At 63.7% G+C, this 22,769-nt stretch overlaps 1 protein-coding gene across 1 annotated transcript in view; it reads right to left on the bottom strand.

Moving 5' to 3' along the window:
- Positions 1-22,769, bottom strand: part of GAREM2 (GRB2 associated regulator of MAPK1 subtype 2) — a 47,564-nt gene that overhangs the window by 15,456 nt on the left and 9,339 nt on the right. Inside the window, exon 2 of the mRNA XM_077811482.1 lies at positions 11,544-11,684. Within this exon, the coding sequence (XP_077667608.1) occupies positions 11,544-11,684 (141 nt within the window). The remainder of the gene's footprint in view (positions 1-11,543; positions 11,685-22,769) is intronic.

Here is a 22,769-nt window from a genome sequence, read left to right as displayed (position 1 = left end):
TGGATTCAGCTTTGGTCTCTAAGAGACACGACTGAGCCAGAGAGGCAGAAAGGTTTGCAGGGATCTGAGCTTAAGACCCAAACACAAGAGCAGCATCAGGCCATGGTACCAGCAAGTCACAGGGAGGATAAACCCGGCGTGAAACTGACCAGCCCAGCGTCACTGCCCCAGGAGAAGTGAAATGCAAAATGTAAACAACTGGCGTCCGTGGGGATCCGGCAAAGATTCTGGGCTGGCTGCGGCCCCTCACCTCCCTCCCTGCCCAGGGCTGCAACAGCTGCCTCATGCACCACCAACCCAGAGGGACAGGGCCCAGGCAGGTGAGGCAGGTAGCCTGCGGGAGTGAGCGGCTGGCTGGGGAGCTGGGGAGTCACAGACCCTCCCAGCTTGCGTTACCCGCTGACCCCTCCCCACTCAGGGGCCTGGGCAACGCCTTGCCCTAGTGAATGCTGTGGGCGTGGAGCTGCCGTATGTCCAGGGAGATGCTGCATGGGGCTAATGTGGTTGCAGACATCACTTGGGAGGAGCGGGGGTCAAAGGCACTCTGCATCGGCCTAGCCCTGCTCCCACTGAAGTCAAGAGTGAAAGGCCCATAGTTCATAGTGACCAGTTAAGCTAAGGCTGAGTGACCCTGCCTGGCCCCAGCACCACAGCTAGGGCGAGCACCTGGCTCTGTGATGCGCCATTGGGCAGATCGGAAACCCCATAACCCGGAGCAAACCGCCTCGCCCCAGGCCAAGGTAACAGCTGCGCCATCCGCTCCTAGGTCATGTGTCACAGCCTGCCCCCAGGGTCAGTCCCACACAGAAGCCGCGAAACAAAACCCGCTGGCCACTGGCTCTGTTTGTGAGGATGCCCCCCGCCGGATTGCCAGGAGTCACACGCACCTGCCCCGTCACTAATGGGAAAGCAAGGGCTGGCTCTGCCATGGGAGCAATGAGATCTCTGCAGGAGGGGCTGCTCTGGGCATGGCGCGATCAGGAACATAACACACAAGAACATCAGGACGGCCAGACTGGGTCAGACCACAGATCCATGTAGCCCAGTGTCCTGTCTTCCGACAGGGGCCAGTGCCAGGTGCCCCAGAGGGAATGAACAGAACAGGGAATCATCCAGTGATCCACCCCCTGTCACCCATTCCCAGCTTCTGGCAAACAGAGGCTAGGGACACCATCCCTGCCCAGCCTGGCTAATAGCCATTGATGGACCAACCCTCCATGAATTTATCTAGTTCTTTTTTGACCGCTGTTATAGTCTTGGCCTTCACAACATCCTCTGGCAAGGAGTTCCACAGATTGAGTGAAGAAATACGTCCTTTTGTTTGTTTTAAACCTACTGCCTATTAATTTTATTGGGTGACCCCTAGTTCTTGTGTTATGAGAAGGGGTAAATAACACTTTCTTATTCACTTTCTCCACACCAGTCATGATTTTATAGACCTCTATCATATCTTCCCTAAATTGTCTCTTTTCCAAGCTGAAATGTCCCAGTCTTATTAATCTCTCCTCATACAGAAGCCGTTCCAGGGCCCTAATCATTTTTGTTGCCCTTTTCTGAACCTTTTCCAATTCCAATATCTCTTTTTTGAGAAGGGGCGACCACATCTGCACGCAGTATTCAAGCTGTGGGCATACTATGGATTTATTTAGAGGCAATATGATATTTTCTGCTGTCTTATCTATTGCTTTCTTAATGATTCCCAACGTTCCCAGTCAGGCATGGAGGGTGAAGAGCGCCAGGCAGGGAGTGTTGGATCAGTCGATTACCCCCAGTGTAAGAGAGGTGTATGGGAGTGTGTGTGTATGTCACCTCTCCCTGTGTGTGCGGGGGAGGAGGGGTATCACCCCTCCCTGTGTGAACCCTAAAGCCTTAAAGATAAGAAGGTAAATAAAAAGAATCCAACTACACAGGGTTTCTTTTTAACAGGGGCTCAGTCAACTTGATGTTAATTTGAACATTTGTCCTGCCTAGTCTGATTGGTTGCTGTTGAACTCACTTGCATACGAGTAATTTTACCAGGTGTCCTGTATTCAGCATAGGGAAATACGGTCACCCTAGTTTCAGAGAACTCTGCACAGTGACTCCAAGATCTCTCTCTTGAGTGGTAACAGCTAGTTTCGACCCCATCATTTTATATGTAGAGTTGGGATTACGTTTTCAAATGTGCATTACTTTGCATTGATTAACACTGAATTTCATCTGCCACTTTTTTGCCCAGTGACCCGGTTCAGTGAGATCCCTTTGTAGCTCTTCGCAGTCTGCCTGGGACTTAACCGTCTTGAGAAGTTTTTTATCGTCTGCAAATTATTTTGCTATGTCGCACTCTGCGCTGCCATGAACTTTCACTGCGACAGCAAGATGCGCCTAGGTGGGAGGAGTCAAAATAAGTGGGTGGGGCCTTTTGGGGGAGTAGGAGTGGCCACCTATGGGAAGGAACACCGGCATTTTCCTCATAGCCAAGGATGGAAAGCGCTCAGAAACTCAGGCGCTGGATTTGCACGTTTGAGGAATGATGAATTATTGATGAGCTCCTCTGGCTGCTTTACTCTCCTTTGCCTACAAATCAAGCCCCTCTGGGATGCATTTGATTAGCGAACGTTTTCATTGTTGTTGCTTTCCCAGCATCCTTTGCAGCAGAGTGTCATGCCGGGAGCTCCACCGCAAAAAGAATCCCCACAACAGGGTGGGGAAGAGAAGAGAAAAGGCCAAATTGAGCTGTCCTAAATGTTATAAAGTTGCCCCAATCCTACAAACACCATGTTACGCCAACCCCCTTACAAGCCCCAATAACTTCTCTGAGAAGAGACCCCTTTCATGTATCGCCCACAACCCCAAGTCAATAGAAAACAGCTGTCAAATCTGCCTATAAAATGACCAGTGATCCCCCAGGATTTTCTCCTCTGTCCTGAAAGGAAGAAGAGGGACAGGTGAGGTTTTTACCTGGCTAGACTGAGTTCACTAGCAAAGGGTGAGCGTTCAGACTTGGAGGAGCACGTGCAGTCGAGATTACACATCAGACAGAGGAGAACACCACGAGCCCAAAGGAATCTAAGGGACTGAAGAGAAGAACCCTCCAGAGGCGAGGTTCACGTTCCAAGGCCCGGCGAGGTCTGATGCACCTCGTCACCTACTCCTCTAGCGCCTGGACCACGCAGGAAGACAAGCTTCTGCTACCAAGCCAGCCCTGGAGTTAAAGCAGTTGACAGGCCTGCCTTTAGCACTGAAGGTCCCAGGTTCAAACCCTTCTGCTGACCCACGTGAGGAGCCCTCGTAAGGGCAAAGGATGGGCAGTCAGAAGCACCTCAGGTCTAATCCCTGCTCTGACACCAACTCGCTGGGTGACCTTGGACAAGGCTCCAATTCAGCCTCAGTTTCTCCTTCTGTAAATCGGGGGAATGATACTGACTGGCCGGCCTCCCAAGGGACAGAGCCAGAACCACATGTCAGCGAAGGGGCTGGAGAGGGCAAACCCCTCTATGCTACGACGCACCCTGAAAAGGGGTAACAGTTCGGTCTCCTCGCACTGGCTAATCAGCCTCCTCCTGGTTGCAAGCCACCTGGTTTAAATGCAGGGGAAGGATGTGAGGATGTGACTCAGCAGGGAGGGGGGAGTGTTGACCTGGGAATGTGCCCTGGGGATGGGAGACCTGAGAGCCTGTCACCTGAGCTAGGAGGGGGAGGGAGAGGTGACACCTCTACCCGGGAATGTGGACGGAGGCTGCAGCAGGGAACCTGCTGGGGGGGTTTAGTTTCAGTTTGGGACTGGGTAGAGGAAGGCAGGGAACCCCAGGGCTGGGGTCTAAGCTCCCTGCTCCCCCAGAAGGACTTGACTGAGGGGTCCTGGGTGCACCCACAAGCTCTGTTTTGGACTGTGTTCCTGTTGTCCAAATAAACTGGTTAGTCTCTAAGGTGCCACAAGTACTCCTTTTCTTTTTGCGAATACAGACTAACACGGTTGTTACTCTGAAACCTGTTGTCCAATAAACCTTCTGTTTTACTGGCTGGCTGAGAGTCTCAGTGAATCCCAGGAAGAGGGGTGCAGGGCCTAGACTCCCCCACACTCCGTGACAATGGGAATGCTTTTTTCTGCCCAAGTCCCATCCTGACAGCGGGGCTCAGCAGCATTGCTGGGGCTGACCTGGGGGTACATCTGGGGCTGCTGTGGGGTGGGCAGGCCGGGACTCGTCTCTCTGGAATCCCCTTGCCTTGATCTGCCAGGCCCCAAGTGCAGCCTGTCAGCTCGGCTGGGCACTGTGACCGCCGGCTCTTTCTGCGCTCCCGTTGGCTGACAGCAGCGAGCACCGGTCAATGCGTTTGAATGATGAGACCCACGCTGCGAGGCTGTGAGAAGTGCTTCCCAGGCACTGAGCAAATCAAGCAGATCAATAAAGACGGACGTTAGTGAGAAGGGGCTGGAGGCCGGGCCGTAGCTGGAAGCACAAACGCCCCCACCCCCGCTCTCGTGCGTGCAGATGGAAGGCGAGCATGTCCCATGTGCACAATGGGATGGGCGTGGTTCCAGGTGCACCAAGGGGTGTCCTTTTCACACCTGCAAAGAATCCTGTTCCCTTGTGCTTTGGCCCTTGAGCTGTGCACAGAAGTGGCCAGCTGGACGGTGCGTGCATGTGTCACCAGTGAATATAGGGTACTTGGACTTTCAGAAAACCTCTGACAAGGTCCCTCACCAAAGGCTCTAAAGCAAAGTGGGATAGCTCAGTGGTTTGAGCATTGGCTGTTAAACCCAGGGTTGTGAGTTCAACCCTTGAGGGGGCCATTTAGGGATCTGGGGCAAAAATTGGGGATTGGTCCTGCTTTGAGCAGGGGGTTGAACTAGATGACCTCCTGAGGTCCCTTCCAACCCTGATATTCTATGATTCTAAGTAAGCTGTCATGGGATAAGAGAGAAGGTCTTCTCATGGATTGGTAACTGGTTAAAAGATAGGAAACAAAGGGTAGGAATAAATGGTCAGTTTTCAGAATGGAGAGAGGTAAATAGTGGTGTCCCCCAGGGGTCTGTTCTGGGACCAGTCCTATTCCACATATTCATAAATGATCTGGAAAAAGGGGTAAACAGTGAGGTGGCAAAATTTGCAGATGATACAAAACTACCCAAGATAGTTAAGTCCCAGGCAGACTGTGAAGAGCTACAAAAAAATCTCACAAAACTGACTGGGCAACAAAATGGCAGACGAAATTCAATGTTGATAAATGCAAAGTAACGCACATTGGAAAACATAATCTCAACTATACATATAAAATGATGGGGTCTAAATTAGCTGTTACCACTCATGAAAGAGATCTTGGAGTCATTGGGGATAGTTCTCTGAAACCATCACGGCAGGGTGTGACGAAGTGGGACTGTTCTTAATGTTCTCTCTGAATAGTGTGGGGGGTGCCTCAGTTTCCCCTAGGCAGTTCTTAAGTATCTAGGTGGTGGGGTAAGGGTGTATGATCATTGCAGAGCCCTAGAGGGCAGGTGTGTGCAGGGGTCTGGACACAGAATGGCCAACACCCTGTTTCCTGGCAACTGATGGCCTGGGCCCTTCCCCCCTGCAAGGTGAGAGCTAAAGGGTTGGAGAACAAAGGAATCTGGTGACCTCCTGGCCCAGGAAAGGGACAAAGCCCAGAGGAGGAGGGGCTGGAGGGAGTTTGTTTGGGGCTGGCTGGGGATGAGGAGTGAAGTGCAGACGTGGTTGTCTGGCTCACTGCCCCCAAAATGGACCCTTCTGAGGGGTCCTGTTCTCTGCACTTATAAGCTCTGGTTTAGACCATGTTCCTGTCGTCTAATAAACCTCTGTTTTACTGGCTGGCTGAGAGTCCCGTCTGACTGCGGAGTTGGGGGCAGGACCCTCTGGCTTCCTCAGGACCCCGCCTGGGTGAACTCGCTGTGGGAAGCGCACGGAGGGGCAGAGAAGGCTGAATGCTCCGAGGTCAGACCCAGGAAGGTGGAAGCTGTGTGAGCTGTTTGCCCTGCACATGCTGGCACATGATTGGGCGGGGGGAGTCATAAACATGGGGAAATAGTTTTACTTTGTGTAATGACCCATCCACTCCCAGAGTCCTGACTGGCTTCGTAGGGAGCAGTTCCAGAGCATCGCCTGGAGACCCTGTGACACAGGGCAACGGTTCATCCAAGAGTCTGGGGGTCCCGAGTTCTCAGCAGTTACAGAGCACACGACTCGCCGGGCCCCACCTCGCACACAGGGGAGCAGACCCCTGCCCAGCATCAGCCGGTGAGTTCCCGGCAAGGCGTGGAACGGAACCCACCCTACAGTCCCACCCACGGTGCGTGCTGCCTCGGGGAAGGTTGCAGTGCAGAGAGAGCGTCTGGACTGAAACCCTCAGCCCTGCTCTTGTGCGGCACGTGCGGCTCGGTAACGTAGCTTCCCGGAGACGTGCAGCATCTGATGGGGCTGAGCTGGCATCCCCGGAGCCTGGATCCTGCTATCGCTGCGTTTGGCATAAACCCAGGAGCTCCCTGGACTCTCCAGTTTCACCCCAAAGAGGCGGAGGTCAGCGGTCGACTCCGTAACGGCACCACGGCCTGCCCTCTGGGTGTCACCCCCGCCCCGGGGTGTGTGAGACTCAGATCTCTTCCAAAGGAGAGCGGCTCCAAGTGCCTGGACCGGGGGACGCCTGCCGAGGGCCGAGCCACGCTCCATGCAAGGGAATGGGAGAGAGCAAGGGGTGGCCTTTTTCCTTTTTCCCACTCCCACCCACCGGCGCAGAGTAACGGGCCCGCTGCCCTGCAGGCAGAAGCATTGCAGACCTACGGGCCAAGGCCCCGCCATCACCCCGGCACATGTGGTGCCCCAGAGCCTCCCGCTCCATCCCTGGAGCTTGGCCCCCTAGGACCAGCTGGGCAGCTGGGGTCAATCAGTGTCACCCTCCAGGGCGCAGAGTTGTGCTGAGTGGCCCCCGCTGAGGACTGGGCGCTGCACAGACACGGGACAAAACGCTGGTTGCCACCCGCAAAGCGCTGGCAAGCGAAGACAAGTGACAAGTTGTTACAGACCAAGGCGGGACAACGCGGGCCGGACGGAGGCGCCGTGGTCTCGGCTCACCGCCTGCCCCGCCCATCATGCCATGCTCTGTAGACCTCGTTGGCAAAGGAGAGGCCTCAGGTGAGGTGTGAAGGGGGACAGTGAGGGGGCTCCTCCCACATCTGGGTCTAGCCCCACCCACGGCTGCTCTCTCCCACCCCCAGCCATGCCCCAGGAGCATCGCTTGCTGTCGACTTTTACTCAGCCCTGGAGAGATCAGCTCAGGGACCACGTGCCTGGTCGGGGCACCCAGGGGGCAGCATGTGTCTCCAAGGCTCCCTCAGGGGCCCAGACTCAGAGCAGTCTCCTCTAATGTCGGTGACGCTGCCCCACTTCCCCGAGTTCTGCAGTGGGTGTGGCCGTCGCCAGCGCTGTTAGCTCACCAGGTACGGTGACACGGGCGGGGCCACAGCCTGGCACGCAGTAATTACGTTCACTGAGGGAAGGCAGAGAGTGACGTGTCTAGGGATTTTAGCTGCCCGGGGGGTGGCGAAGGAGACTGGGGAGCACTGGACCAGTGCAGGCAGTTGGCTAGTACTGAAGTGATGAGGGAGGCTGCAGGTTTGAAATAAGGGGTGCCAGCAGAGTTGGGGGGATGTCCAGGACTGGAACGGCAGAGATGCAGCCAGTTATGGGGAGGGCTATTGGGACAGCCCAAGACTGGACTAGCAGGGGGGAAGCTGTGGGTCAGGAGGGGCATCGGCTGACCTCTGGAGGGCTGGGGAAGTAGCAGGGGGATGTGCATCAGGGGCATAAATAGACCTGGGGGAGCCCATGATTGGGATAGCAGGAGGCAGGAGTGAGGGGCATCAGCTGAGCTGGGAGTTGATGCGGGGAACCCCAGGCTGGGCTAGCAGGGGCTGCGGGTTAGGACTGAGGGGCACCGGAAGAGCTGTGGGGGAGCCCAGGGCTGGGGTAGTGGAGAGAGAGGTTGGGTTGGGACTGAGGGGCACCGGCAGAGCTGGGGGGAGCCCAGGGCTGGGATAGCCAGGGGGGCTGCAGGTCGGGATTGAGGGGCACCGGCAGAGCTGGGGGGACCCCAGGGTTGAGCTAGCTGGGGGGCTGCAGGTCGGGACTGAGGGGCACCGGCAGAGCTGGGGGGACCCCAAGGTTGAGCTAGCTGGGGGGCTGCAGGTCGGGACTGAGGGGCGTTAGTTCTGTCGGGGTGGGGGGTCACCTCCTCCCACTCGGCCTGGCCCAAGCTAGTGACCGTCACAAACACGTAACCTGACCAGACAAACAATCCCATCAGCCTTTGCAGGTGCAGGAGCCCAGCCCCGTGGGGCTCCCCCAGGAGGCGCCGCAGGCCCCTGGGCTGCGGCGGGGCCCGGTTTGGAGCCGCTGATGCTGTCCCACGAATGAGCCCAGTAAAGCCGGTTAACACGTTTCTCGGGCTCCCCCTCCCCGCGTCTCCTGCTGGAACCGGTGATTACCCCTCCCCCACCCCCGCCCCCCGCCTCCATGTCCCATTATTTATTTATCAGCAGGACTCATTACCAAGGGGGATGCACTTAGTGCGGGCATCGGGGCGCTCGCCACGGCGGCTGCAGTGATCTCAGCGCCGAAGCATGCCCCCCCCCCACACACCATCTGGCCAAGGAGCGGAGCCGCGCACCGGCATGGCGCCGACTTTCCTGTACGACCCCTGACCTCTGACTCACCTGGGCTCCCCCCCAGGTTCCCCTTCCTCCATCACGGTGCCGCTGGTTCCTCTCTGAGCTCCACAGGCCCCCTCCGGGAAGTCCCGGGGCTCCACCGACCCATGCGAAGCCCCCAGGGCTGCAGCCACCGCTCGGCTTGTGATGGGCTCAGCCCCTGGGGTGCTGCCACTCCCCGAGGGGCCACACTCAGCCCCGGCGGAAGCAGGGAAGGCTGCACGCAGGAGAAAGGGAGCTGCAGCCCCTCGCTTGGAATTGGGAGCCGGCTCGAAGGACTCAGCCGGGAGAGCGAAGTCCAGCTAGTCCTGGAGCCTGCCCCGGAGATGAAGGGACGTTCAGGGTTAATACTAGGACAGCACAGGAGGGAAACAATGGAAGGGGAGAAAGAGACTGAAGAACCAAGCAGGGTGGGGGTCCCCCAGTCGGCCTCCCCCAACCTGGGCTCCTGCGTCCAGCTCCGGGCGTCGCATGGTTCACACGAGCCCCAAATGCAGACAGAGAGACTTGTTCCCAGCTTGATCCCCCAGCTGGCAAGTCCACTGCCCCAGGGAATTGGGCTGCTCCACACGGACGTGCCCCTGTGCAGGGCGACCAGCCCTGGCATGGAGCGGCAGTGGGGCGCAGAAACCGTTAGCATCACAAGCTCTCACTTTACATGCATGGGCTTTCCTGGGCCTGCTCGGTGACCAGGGCCTCGGCGGAGAAACATACGATCCGGGTCTCTCCCGAGCAGGCTGAATTCGAAGGAATAACGCGGGTGACGTTGCACCCTTGGGTGTTTTCCTCTAACGCCTCCGGCTGTGCTCGGGTGAGTGGGCAGCACGAGACGCCAATCCCCTGCCCTGGTTTCACGGGCGAGCTCACAGCTGCAGCTCACACCTGGGCAAACTGAGGCAAAGACAGGGTAAGATCACTCCAGGAACCCAGCAGTCCTTGCTCCCCTCTAGCTTGGTCCTGCCCCATCTCTGTCATGCCGCACCTTGGGCTGGCCAATTGTCCACGTGCACCCGACCGTTCCGCTTGGCCGGTACCAAGACAAAACTGGACACGGTTCTGTCCAGTATGGGGCAGGGGACACCACTTTGAAGAGCGCCCCACCCTGCCCATACGGTGCATGCAAGGTCACGCCGGCGGGGGCAGGGTCTCGCTGTTCCCAGAGTACCAGAACGTCTGTTGTTCTGGGGGTGCAGGAGCATCCCAGCAGCCAGGGATGTGCCAGGTTGTGCCCAGGGCATTACACCAAAGCCCACCTGCTCGAGCGCAACTCCCAGGGACATGGAGGGGCCAGTTGAGCTGGGACCCTCGCCCGGGAGCCCCAAGCTGGGGTCAAACCTGAGCGTTCCCAGCTGCGCCCCATAAGGGAGGAAGCCAGGAGAGAGAGATGAGGGCAGAGAAATGTGGCCGTGGGATGTTAAAGGGATCCCAGAGCAAACATAGCTGTGGTCATCCTCCAGCAGTGGTGAGAACGAGATGCCATCAGATCCTGTCCCGGAGCCCCCGGAGCCACTGCCATGTCCCTGAGCCCCCAGAGCCACCGCCATGTCCTGGAGCCCCCGGAGCCGCCACCACCACGTCCTGGAGCCCCCGGAGCCACCGCAACGTCCCTGAGCCCCCGGAGCCACCGCGACGTCCCTGAGCCCCCAGAGCCACCGCCATGTCCCTGAGCCCCCGGAGCCACCGTGACGTCCCTGAGTCCCCAGAGCCACCGCCACGTCCCTGAGTCCCCGGAGCCACCATGACGTCCCTGAGCCCCCGGAGCCACTGCCATGTCCCTGAGCCCCCAGAGCCACCACCACGTCCTGGAGCTCCCGGAGCCACCGTGACGTCCCTGAGCCCCCGGAGCCACTGCCACGTCCCTGAGCCCCCAGAGCCACCGCCATGTCCTGGAGCCCCCGGAGCCGCCACCACCACGTCCCGGAGCCGCCACCACCACGTCCCGGAGCCCCTGGAGCCACCGCGACGTCCCTGAGCCCCCAGAGCCACCGCCATGTCCCGGAGCCCCCGGAGCCACCACCACGTCCTGGAGCCCCCGGAGCCACCACCATGTCCCTGAGCCCCCAGAGCCACCACCACGTCCCGGAGCCCCCGGAGCCACCACCACGTCCCTGAGCCCCCAGAGCCACCACCACGTCCTGGAGCCCCCGGAGCCACCGCCATGTCCCTGAGCCCCCGGAGCCACCACCACGTCCCTGAGCCCCCAGAGCCACCACCACGTCCTGGAGCCCCCGGAGCCACCGCCACGTCCCTGAGCCCCTGGAGCCACCGCCACGTCCCTGAGCCCCCGGAGCCACCGCCACGTCCCTGAGCCCCCAGAGCCACCGCCACATCCCTGAGCCCCCGGAGCCACCGCCACGTCCCTGAGCCCCTGGAGCCACTGCCACGTCCCTGAGCCCCCGGAGCCACCGCCACGTCCCTGAGCCCCTGGAGCCACCGCCACGTCCCTGAGCCCCCGGAGCCACCGCCACGTCCCTGAGCCCCCGGAGCCACTGCCACGTCCCTGAGCCCCTGATGCCGACACATCACCTGAGCCCCTGGAGTCACCGCCACGTCCCTCCCTAGCTCCCGGCAATGCCGCCGCGCCCCTGCTGAACTCCGAGAGATGGTGCCACGATCCCGACCCCCAGAGATGCCACCACGCCCAACAGCCAGATGCCATGTGCCACCTCCCCCCGCCCCCAGTGGCTGGGCACTGCCCCAGCACGCCTCCGGGAAACCGCAGGGTCCTTTGCCCCACAGAAGCAGGGGCGCTGGGCTGGCTGAGCACTGTCTTCTGGGCTGCCCCACGGAGCTCGGACACCGCCTGGGAGAGAGGCCCCAGCCCCTCCCCCGATGGCCCCGGTACCTGGGTACTGCAGCGGGATGTCGATCTTGGGCCCGATGACGTAGTGCCCCTCCTCCAGGCTGTGAGCCGTCACCGTGGTCCACTGGCGGCAGGAGTGAATGAGGAGCACGTCCTGGTCACTCACCCCCTCCACGTACTCTCCTGCAGTGGGGACAGAGAGCCTTGAGCACCGGGCCAGCCTGATCCCCCCCCCGCATCACCTCCCCCCGCACCCTGCACCTCCTACACAGCCAGCCCTGAGCACCCCGGCCAGCCTGATCCCCCCCCTCCATCACCTGCCCCCGCACCCTGCACCTCCTACGCAGCCAGTCCTGAGCACCCCGGCCAGCCTGATCCCCCCCCATCACCTCCCCCAGCACCCTGCACCTCCTACACAGCCAGCCCTGAGCACCCCGGCCAGCCTGATCCCCCCCCTCCATCACCTGCCCCCGCACCCTGCACCTCCTACGCAGCCAGTCCTGGGCACCCCGGCCAGCCTGATTCCCCCCCCATTACCTGCCCCCACACCCTGCACCTCCTACACAGCCAGCCCCGAGCACCCTGGCCAGCCTGATCCCCCCCCCCGCATCACCTCCCCCCGCACCCTGCACCTCCTACGCAGCCAGCCCTGAGCACCCTGGCCAGCCTGATCCTCCCCCATCACCTCCCCCCGCACCCTGCACCTCCTACGCAGCCAGCCCTGAGCACCCCGGCCAGCCTGATTCACCCCCCATCACCTGCCCCCACACCCTGCACCTCCTACACAGCCAGCCCCGAGCACCCCGGCCAGCCTGATCCCCCCCCCGCATCACCTGCCCCCGCACCCTGCATCTCCTACGCAGCCAGCCCTGAGCACCCTGGCCAGCCTGATCCTCCCCCATCACCTCCCCCCGCACCCTGCACCTCCTACGCAGCCAGCCCTGAGCACCCCGGCCAGCCTGATCCCCCCCATCACCTCCCCCAGCATCCTGCACCTCCTACACAGCCAGCCCTGAGCACCCCGGCCAGCCTGATCCCCCCCCCATCACCTCCCCCAGCACCCTGCACCTCCTACACAGCCAGCCCTGAGCACCCCGGCCAGCCTGATCCCCCCCCCATCACCTCCCCCAGCACCCTGCACCTCCTACGCAGCCAGCCCCGAGCACCCCGGCCAGCCTGATCCCCCCCCATCACCTCCCCCAGCACCCTGCACCTCCTACGCAGCCAGCCCTGAGCACCCCGGCCAGCCTGATCCCCCCCCCATCACCTCCCCCAGCACCCTGCACCTCCTACACAGCCAGCCCTGAGCACCGGGCCAGCCTGATCCCTCCCCCCATCACCTCCCCCCACACCCTGCACCTCCTACACAGCCAGCCCTGAGCACCCCAGCCAGCCTGATCCCCCCCCACATCACCTGCCCCTGCACCCTGCACCTCCTATGCAGCCAGCCCTGAGCACCCCGGCCAGCCTGATCCCCCCCCATCACCTGCCCCCGCACCCTGCACCTCCTACGCAGCCAGCCCCGAGCACCCCGGCCAGCCTGATCCCCCCCCCATCACCTCCCCCCACACCCTGCACCTCCTACACAGCCAGCCCTGAGCACCCCGGCCAGCCTGATCCCTCCCCCCATCAGCTCCCCCAGCACCCTGCACCTCCTACGCAGCCAGTCCTGAACACCCCGACCAGCCTGATCCCCCCCATCACCTCCCCCAGCACCCTGCACCTCCTACACAGCCAGCCCTGAGCACCCCGGCCAGCCTGATCCCTCCCCCCATCACCTACCCCCAGCACCCTGCACCTTCTACGCAGCCAGTCCTGAGCACCCCGGCCAGCCTGATCTCCCCCCATCACCTGCCCCCGCACCCTGCACCTCCTACACAGCCAGCCCTGAGCACCGGGCCAGCCTGATCCCTCCCCCGATCACCTCCCCCCACACCCTGCACCTCCTACACAGCCAGCCCTGAGCACCCCGGCCAGCCTGATCCCTCCCCCCAGCACCTCCCCCAGCACCCTGCACCTCCTACACAGCCCTGAGCACCCCGGCCAGCCTGATCCCCCCCCCATCACCTCCCCCAGCACCCTGCACCTCCTACACAGCCAGCCCTGAGCACCGGGCCAGCCTGATCCCTCCCCCCATCACCTCCCCCCACACCCTGCACCTCCTACACAGCCAGCCCTGAGCACCCCAGCCAGCCTGATCCCCCCCCACATCACCTGCCCCCGCACCCTGCACCTCCTACGCAGCCAGCCCTGAGCACCCTGGCCAGCCTGATCCTCCCCCATCACCTCCCCCCGCACCCTGCACCTCCTACACAGCCAGCCCTGAGCACCCCGGCCAGCCTGATCCCTCCCCCCATCACCTCCCCCAGCACCCTGCACCTCCTACACAGCCAGCCCTGAGCACCCCGGCCAGCCTGATCCCCCCCCATCACCTGCCCCCGCACCCTGCACCTCCTACACAGCCAGCCCTGAGCACCGGGCCAGCCTGATCCCTCCCCCCATCACCTCCCCCAGCACCCTGCACCTCCTACACAGCCAGCCCTGAGCACCCTGGCCAGCCTGATCCCCCCCCATCACCTGCCCCCGCACCCTGCACCTCCTACGCAGCCAGCCCTGAGCACCCCGACCGGCCTGATCCCCCCCATCACCTCCCCCCGCACCCTGCACCTCCTACACAGCCAGCCCTGAGCACCCCAGCCAGCCTGATCCCTCCCCCCATCACCTCCCCCAGCACCCTGCACCTCCTACACAGCCAGCCCTGAGCACCCCGGCCAGCCTGATCCCCCCCATCACCTCCCCCCGCACCCTGCACCTCCTACACAGCCAGCCCTGAGCACCCCGGCCAGCCTGATCCCTCCCCCCATCACCTCCCCCAGCACCCTGCACCTCCTACACAGCCAGCCCTGAGCACCCCGGCCAGCCTGATCCCCCCCCATCACATGCCCCCGCACCCTGCACCTCCTACGCAGCCAGCCCTGAGCTCCCCGGCCAGCCTGATCCCCCCCATTACCTCCCCCAGCACCCTGCACCTCCTACGCAGCCAGCCCCGAGCACCCCGACCAGCCTGATCCCCCCCATTACCTCCCCCAGCACCCTGCACCTCCTACGCAGCCAGCCCCGAGCACCCCGGCCAGCCTGATCCCCCCCCCATCACCTCCCCCAGCACCCTGCACCTCCTACACAGCCAGCCCTGAGCACCCCGGCCAGCCTGATCCCCCCCATCACCTGCCCCCGCACCCTGCACCTCCTACACAGCCAGCCCTGAGCACCCCGGCCAGCCTGATCCCCCCCCATCACCTGCCCCCGCACCCTGCACCTCCTACACAGCCAGCCCTGAGCACCCCGGCCAGCCTGATCCCCCCCCTCCATCACCTGCCCCCAGCACCCTGCACCTCCTACAGAGCCAGTCCTGAGCACCCCGGCCAGCCTGATCCCTCCCCCCATCAGCTCCCCCAGCACCCTGCACCTCCTACGCAGCCAGTCCTGAACACCCCGACCAGCCTGATCCCCCCCATCACCTCCCCCAGCACCCTGCACCTCCTACACAGCCAGCCCTGAGCACCCCGGCCAGCCTGATCCCTCCCCCCATCAGCTCCCCCAGCACCCTGCACCTCCTACGCAGCCAGTCCTGAGCACCCCGGCCAGCCTGATCCCCCCCATCACCTGCCCCCGCACCCTGCACCTCCTACACAGCCAGCCCTGAGCACCCGGCCAGCCTGATCCCCCCCCATCACCTGCCCCTGCACCCTGCACCTCCTACACAGCCAGCCCTGAGCACCGGGCCAGCCTGATCCCTCCCCCCATCAGCTCCCCCAGCACCCTGCACCTCCTACGCAGCCAGTCCTGAACACCCCGACCAGCCTGATCCCCCCCATCACCTCCCCCAGCACCCTGCACCTCCTACGCAGCCAGCCCCGAGCACCCCGGCCAGCCTGATCCCCCCCCCATCACCTGCCCCCACACCCTGCACCTTCTACGCAGCCAGTCCTGAGCACCCTGGCCAGCCTGATCCCCCCCCATCACCTGCCCCCGCACCCTGCACCTCCTACACAGCCAGCCCTGAGCACCCGGCCAGCCTGATCCCCCCCCATCACCTGCCCCTGCACCCTGCACCTCCTACACAGCCAGCCCTGAGCACCCCGGCCAGCCTGATCCCTCCCCCGATCACCTCCCCCCACACCCTGCACCTCCTACGCAGCCAGCCCTGAGCACCCCGGCCAGCCTGATTCCCCCCCCCATCACCTGCCCCCGCTCCCTGCACCTTCTACGAAGCCAGCCCTGAGCACCCTGGCCAGCCTGATCCCTCCCCCCATCACCTGCCCCCGCACCCTGCACCTCCTACACAGCCAGCCCTGAGCACCGGGCCAGCCTGATCCCTCCCCCCATCACCTGCCCCCGCACCCTGCACCTCCTACACAGCCAGCCCTGAGCACCCCGGCCAGCCTGATCCCCCCCCATCACCTCCCCCAGCATCCTGCACCTCCTACACAGCCAGTCCGGAGCACCCCGGCCAGCCTGATCCCTCCCCACATCACCTCCCACAGCACCCTGCACCTCCTACGCAGCCAGCCCCGAGCACCCCGGCCAGCCTGATCCCTCCCCACATCACCTCCCACAGCACCCTGCACCTCCTACACAGCCAGCCCTGAGCACCCCGGCCAGCCTGATCCCTCCCCCCATCACCTCCCACAGCACCCTGCACCTCCTACGCAGCCAGCCCTGAGCACCCCGGCCAGCCTGATCCCCCCTCATCACCTCCCCCAGCACCCTGCACCTCCTACACAGCCAGCCTGATCCTCCCCCGCATCACCTGTCCCCGCACCCTGCACCTCCTACAGAGCCAGCCCTGAGCACCCCGGCCAGCCTGATTCCCCCCCATCACCTGCCCCCGCACCCTGCACCTCCTACGCAGCCAGCCCCGAGCACCCCGGCCAGCCTGATCCCCTCTCGTCACCTCTTCCAGCACCCTGCACCTCCTACACAGCCAGCCCCGAGCACCCCGGCCAACCTGATCCCCTCTCGTCACCTCTTCCAGCACCCTGCACCTCCTACGCAGCCAGCCCCGAGCACCCCGGCCAGCCTGATCCCCTCTCGTCACCTCTTCCAGCACCCTGCACCTCCTACGCAGCCAGCCCCGAGCACCCCGGCCAGCCTGATCCCCTCTCGTCACCTCTTCCAGCACCCTGCACCTCCTACGCAGCCAGTCCTGAGCACCCCGGCCAGCCTGATCCCCCGCCATCACCTGCCCCTGCACCCTGCACCTCCTACACAGCCAGCCCTGAGCACCGGGCCAGCCTGATCCCTCCCCCGATCACCTCCCCCCACACCCTGCACCTCCTACACAGCCAGCCCTGAGCACCCCGGCCAGCCTGATCCCCCCCCCATCACCTCCCCCAGTACCCTGCACCTCCTACACAGCCAGCCCTGAGCACCCCGGCCAGCCTGATCCCTCCCCCCATCACCTCCCACAGCACCCTGCACCTCCTACGCAGCCAGCCCTGAGCACCCCGGCCAGCCTGATCCCCCCTCATCACCTCCCCCAGCACCCTGCACCTCCTACACAGCCAGCCTGATCCTCCCCCGCATCACCTGTCCCCGCACCCTGCACCTCCTACAGAGCCAGCCCTGAGCACCCCGGCCAGCCTGATTCCCCCCCATCACCTGCCCCCGCACCCTGCACCTCCTACGCAGCCAGCCCCGAGCACCCCGGCCAGCCTGATCCCCTCTCGTCACCTCTTCCAGCACCCTGCACCTCCTACACAGCCAGCCCCGAGCACCCCGGCCAACCTGATCCCCTCTCGTCACCTCTTCCAGCACCCTGCACCTCCTACGCAGCCAGCCCCGAGCACCCCGGCCAGCCTGATCCCCTCTCGTCACCTCTTCCAGCACCCTGCACCTCCTACGCAGCCAGCCCCGAGCACCCCGGCCAGCCTGATCCCCTCTCGTCACCTCTTCCAGCACCCTGCACCTCCTACGCAGCCAGTCCTGAGCACCCCGGCCAGCCTGATCCCCCGCCATCACCTGCCCCTGCACCCTGCACCTCCTACACAGCCAGCCCTGAGCACCGGGCCAGCCTGATCCCTCCCCCGATCACCTCCCCCCACACCCTGCACCTCCTACACAGCCAGCCCTGAGCACCCCGGCCAGCCTGATCCCCCCCCCATCACCTCCCCCAGTACCCTGCACCTCCTACACAGCCAGCCCTGAGCACCCCGGCCAGCCTGATCCCCCCCATTACCTCCCCCAGTACCCTGCACCTCCTACACAGCCAGCCCTGAGCACCCCGGCCAGCCTGATCCCCCCCATTACCTCCCCCAGCACCCTGCACCTCCTACACAGCCAGCCCTGAGCACCCCGGCCAGCCTGATCCCCCCCATCACCTCCCCCAGTACCCTGCACCTCCTACGCAGCCAGCCCTGAGCTCCCCGGCCAGCCTGATCCCCCCCCCATCACCTCCCCCAGTACCCTGCACCTCCTACACAGCCAGCCCTGAGCACCCCGGCCAGCCTGATCCCCCCCATTACCTCCCCCAGCACCCTGCACCTCCTACGCAGCCAGCCCCGAGCACCCCGGCCAGCCTGATCCCCCCCCATCACCTCCCCCAGCGCCCTGCATCTCCTACGCAGCCAGTCCTGAGCACCGGGCCAGCCTGATCCCTCCCCCCATCACCTCCCCCAGCACCCTGCACCTCCTACACAGCCAGCCCTGAGCACCGGGCCAGCCTGATCCCTCCCCCCATCACCTCCCCCAGCACCCTGCACCTCCTACACAGCCAGCCCTGAGCACCCCGGCCAGCCTGATTCCCCCCCCCCATCACCTGCCCCCACACCCTGCACCTCCTACACAGCCAGCCCCGAGCACCCTGGCCAGCCTGATCCTCCCCCGCATCACCTGCCCCCGCACCCTGCACCTCCTACAGAGCCAGACCCGAGCACCCCGGCCAGCCTGATCCCCCCCCCCATCACCTGCCCCCGCTCCCTGCACCTTCTACGCAGCCAGCCCCGAGCACCCCGGCCAGCCTGATCCCCCCCCATCACCTCCCCCAGCACCCTGCACCTCCTACGCAGCCAGCCCCGAGCACCCCGGCCAGCCTGATCCCTCCCCCCATCACCTCCCACAGCACCCTGCACCTCCTACGCAGCCAGCCCCGAGCACCCCGGCCAGCCTGATCCCTCCCCCCATCACCTCCCACAGCACCCTGCACCTCCTACGCAGCCAGCCCTGAGCACCCCAGCCAGCCTGATCCTCCCCCGCATCACCTGCCCCCGCACCCTGCACCTCCTACACAGCCAGCCCCGAGCACCCCGGCCAGCCTGATCCCTCCCCCCATTACCTCCCCCAGCACCCTGCACCTCCTACAGAGCCAGCCCTGAGCTCCCCGGCCAGCCTGATCTCTCCCCCCATCACCTCCCCCAGCACCCTGCACCTCCTACGCAGCCAGCCCCGAGCTCCCCGGCCAGCCTGATCTCTCCCCCCATCACCTGCCCCCACACCCTGCACCTCCTACACAGCCAGCCCTGAGCACCCTGGCCAGCCTGATCCCCTCCCCTACACCTCTCTGCGCCTGAGCACTGTTCTCTGGCCTGGGCCTTCCAGGATCTCTGCCGCGTTACTGCTTCTCATTTGAGCTAAATTGTTGTTTGGTCACCGGCTCTTTTATGAAAATTGTCACTTTTATTTACAGTTTGTCACTTTCACCAGCCTGGCCGGAGCCTGCAAACTCTTCCACATGGACGACAACATGGGCAGCCTGGTGACTGCAAAGCAAGCAGCCCCCTGGGTCACCAGCTGCCGGGCCTGGGGATGTGGGGGGGGGGTCCCCTTTACACTGCTCTTCAAACCAGAACGTTGTGCGTGAAATGGTGATTTCAACGCAATCGTTCCATCAGCTGCCAGGAGAAGCCCAACGCCACCTTTAAAAGGGGGGCAGGCGGGACTGTGAAAACCCCAGGGCTGGTCCCAAATACTCACTCCCCGGGGGGGGGAGGAATATGATTCCCCGACACTGAACAGGGGAGGCAGACGGGATCTCAAACACCCAGCCCAAAAGCCATTTTTGCCCAGACGAATTTCCCACTCAGCTCAGACCCCTGTAACTCCTGATTGCGGCTGCGGCGTGGGCCGTGTGTTGCACCCGGGGACCGGTGCGGGCGCGTGGCTCGCGGGCCTCTCTCTCCGTCGATCGATCGCAGGTGAACTGGGGCTATTAGGGGATGCGGGAGCAGGGAGAGCGAGTCCTCCCTTCCCGCAGACCTGCCTGGAGCTGCCCCTTCGACGAGGCCGTTTCGGGGAATATTCCCCCCGCCAGTCTCGGCGGATGAGCAGGTCTCCGCTGCCAAGAGTGGCAAGTTGCCCTGGCAACGCCTCTTTGTTCAGATTAAATAGCCCAAGCAGCAGCCGCAAAGCCCAGCTGGAGCGACAACTTTATTGATACCAAACCCCGCCGCCGAGCGCTTCCACAGCTCCGCCGGGAAAGCAGAGCTGGGGCCAGGGGGGCAGAGCCGCCGACTCCCACGGCGCGGCCCACGGCGCGGCTCAGAGCCACGGGCTCGGTTCGGTTAGAGCAGCTGCAGCCGCACAGCGCCCCCGTGTGCCGTGCTGGGGTACTGGGGAGAGCCCCCCCCGCGGAGCCATCCCCCCCATTGCAGCACAGCGCCCCCGTGTGCCGTGCTGGGGTACTGGGGAGAGCCCCCCCGCGGAGCCATCCCCCCCATTGCAGCACAGCGCCCCCGTGTGCCGTGCTGGGGTACTGGGGAGAGCCCCCCCCGCGGAGCCATCCCCCCCATTGCAGCACAGCGCCCCCGTGTGCCGTGCTGGGGTACTGGGGAGAGCCCCCCCGCGGAGCCATCCCCCCCATTGCAGCACAGCGCCCCCGTGTGCCGTGCTGGGGTACTGGGGAGAGCCCCCCCCTGCGGAGCCATCCCCCCCATTGCAGCACAGCGCCCCCGTGTGCCATGCTGGGGTACTGGGGAGAGCCCCCCCTGCGGAGCCATCCCCCCCATTGCAGCACAGCGCCCCCGTGTGCCGTGCTGGGGTACTGGGGAGAGCCCCCCCTGCGGAGCCATCCCCCCCATTGCAGCACAGCGCCCCCGTGTGCCGTGCTGGGGTACTGGGGAGAGCCCCCCCGCGGAGCCATCCCCCCCATTGCAGCACAGCGCCCCCGTGTGCCGTGCTGGGGTACTGGGGAGAGCCCCCCCCGCGGAGCCATCCCCCCCATTGCAGCACAGCGCCCCCGTGTGCCGTGCTGGGGTACTGGGGAGAGCCCCCCCTGCGGAGCCATCCCCCCCATTGCAGCACAGCGCCCCCGTGTGCCGTGCTGGGGTACTGGGGAGAGCCCCCCCGCGGAGCCATCCCCCCCATTGCAGCACAGCGCCCCCGTGTGCCGTGCTGGGGTACTGGGGAGAGCCCCCCCTGCGGAGCCATCCCCCCCATTGCAGCACAGCGCCCCCGTGTGCCGTGCTGGGGTACTGGGGAGAGCCCCCCCGCGGAGCCATCCCCCCCATTGCAGCACAGCGCCCCCGTGTGCCGTGCTGGGGTACTGGGGAGAGCGCCCCCCTGCAGAGCCCCCTCGCGCCGCACTGGGGCATGGGGCTCAGCACCGACACCGGGGGGAGAGCGCCCCCCTGCGGAGCCATCCCCCCATTGCAGCACAGTGCCCCTCGCTCCGCACTGGGGCATGGGGCTCAGCACCGACACCGGGGGGAGAGCGCCCCCTACTGAGCCATCCCCCCCATTGCAGCACAGCGCCCCCTCGCGCAATAGTGGGGCATGGGGCTCAGCACCGACACCGGGGGGAGAGCGCCCCCTACTGAGCCATCCCCCCCATTGCAGCACAGCGCCCCCTCGCGCAATAGTGGGGCATGGGGCTCAGCACCGACACCGGGGGGAGAGCGCCCCCTACTGAGCCATCCCCCCCATTGCAGCACAGCGCCCCCTCGCTCCGCACTGGGGCATGGGGCTCAGCACTGACACCGGGGGGAGAGCGCCCCCTACTGAGCCATCCCCCCATTGCAGCACAGCGCCCCCTCGCGCCGCACTGGGGCATTGGTTCTGTATCTACGCCGAGAGGAGACTCCACTCTCACTCGCACTGCTGGCATTTTCTGCGGAGTCAGGTCTGTCCAGCCCCAGGGCTGACGCGACCCAGATCTCAAGCCCAGTTGGGTGGAAGAGCCCAAAGCCTGAAGCAGGGGCTCGGAAAAGGGGTGAGAAATCAAGCAGGCCTGAGAAAATGTGTCCCTGCGGCTTTGTATGTGCACACAAACACACACACAGCAAGTGCGAGGTGAAGCCGGGGACGTCAGCGGCACCTCTTGAAAAGCATGCAGGCTCCGCTGTGCAGCTCGCAGTTGGTGCAGATAATGCTGCTATCATGATACAATGTTGTCAGGGCCACCCCCATTCACTGGGCCCAAAGCTGAGCTAAGTTTTCTCTCCATCCTCTCCAAGGTCCTTAGCTGGGCCCCGTCCCCTCAGGACCTCCCAGTCGTTACCATATTTATCTCCCACCCTGTGAAGCAGGGTGGTGCAGATACTGAATGGAAGCCCAGGGAGAGTAAGTGACGTGACCAAGGTCCTACAGGAAGCCTGTGCCAGAGGAGGGACTTGAAGCAGGTCTCTGGTGTCCTCAGTGCAGACCCTAATCACTGCACTTCTGGAGCAGCTCAGGTAACCCTGACTGGAAGAGACCCAGTTACTAACAAAGACATCTGGGAATGAGCCTGCCCTCCCGCTGCCCCCCGCCTGGGAAAACACAGCCCACGCCTCCCCCCACCAGGGATGTTGGGACCATCCTGCCACTGCTGGAATGAGGGGGCACCTTAACAGTAAGCAAAAGATCCCCCTGCCCCGACCCTGGGGCAGATGGACTAGATGGGACCTAACAGGTCTTCCTCTCCCGAAGGACTAAGGCTTCTCAAGCGTCTGTGTGTCCGTCCAGCCTGCTGTCTTCCTGCTCTCAATACACCAACTGCACCAACACCCGAGTTGTGCTCTCTGGGGAGTGGCTGGGACACACTCGGGGTCAGGAATCCGTCTTTCCCCCGGTCACGAGTGACACACCAGAGGCGATCGACGCTGGGAGACTCGTCCCCACGTCGCCTTTTCCCGCACTGACGCTGGTCTGGTTTAAAACCTCAGCAGGCAACTCAGTTGGGAACAAAGGGGCAGAACTCAGCGTGGTTCACCCAGGGCTCCACCCACCCCCCTTTTCTCCCCACCTTCCCATCCGCTGCTCTGCTCTGAGCCCTTGGCTGTCTGGTCCATGGCC

The sequence above is a fragment of the Eretmochelys imbricata genome, chromosome 3 (genome assembly GCF_965152235.1).
Source record: "Eretmochelys imbricata isolate rEreImb1 chromosome 3, rEreImb1.hap1, whole genome shotgun sequence".
NCBI lineage: Eukaryota > Metazoa > Chordata > Testudines > Cheloniidae > Eretmochelys > Eretmochelys imbricata.
The sequence above is the reverse complement of the archived record's forward strand: the minus strand, read 5'-3'. Positions and strand labels throughout refer to the sequence as shown.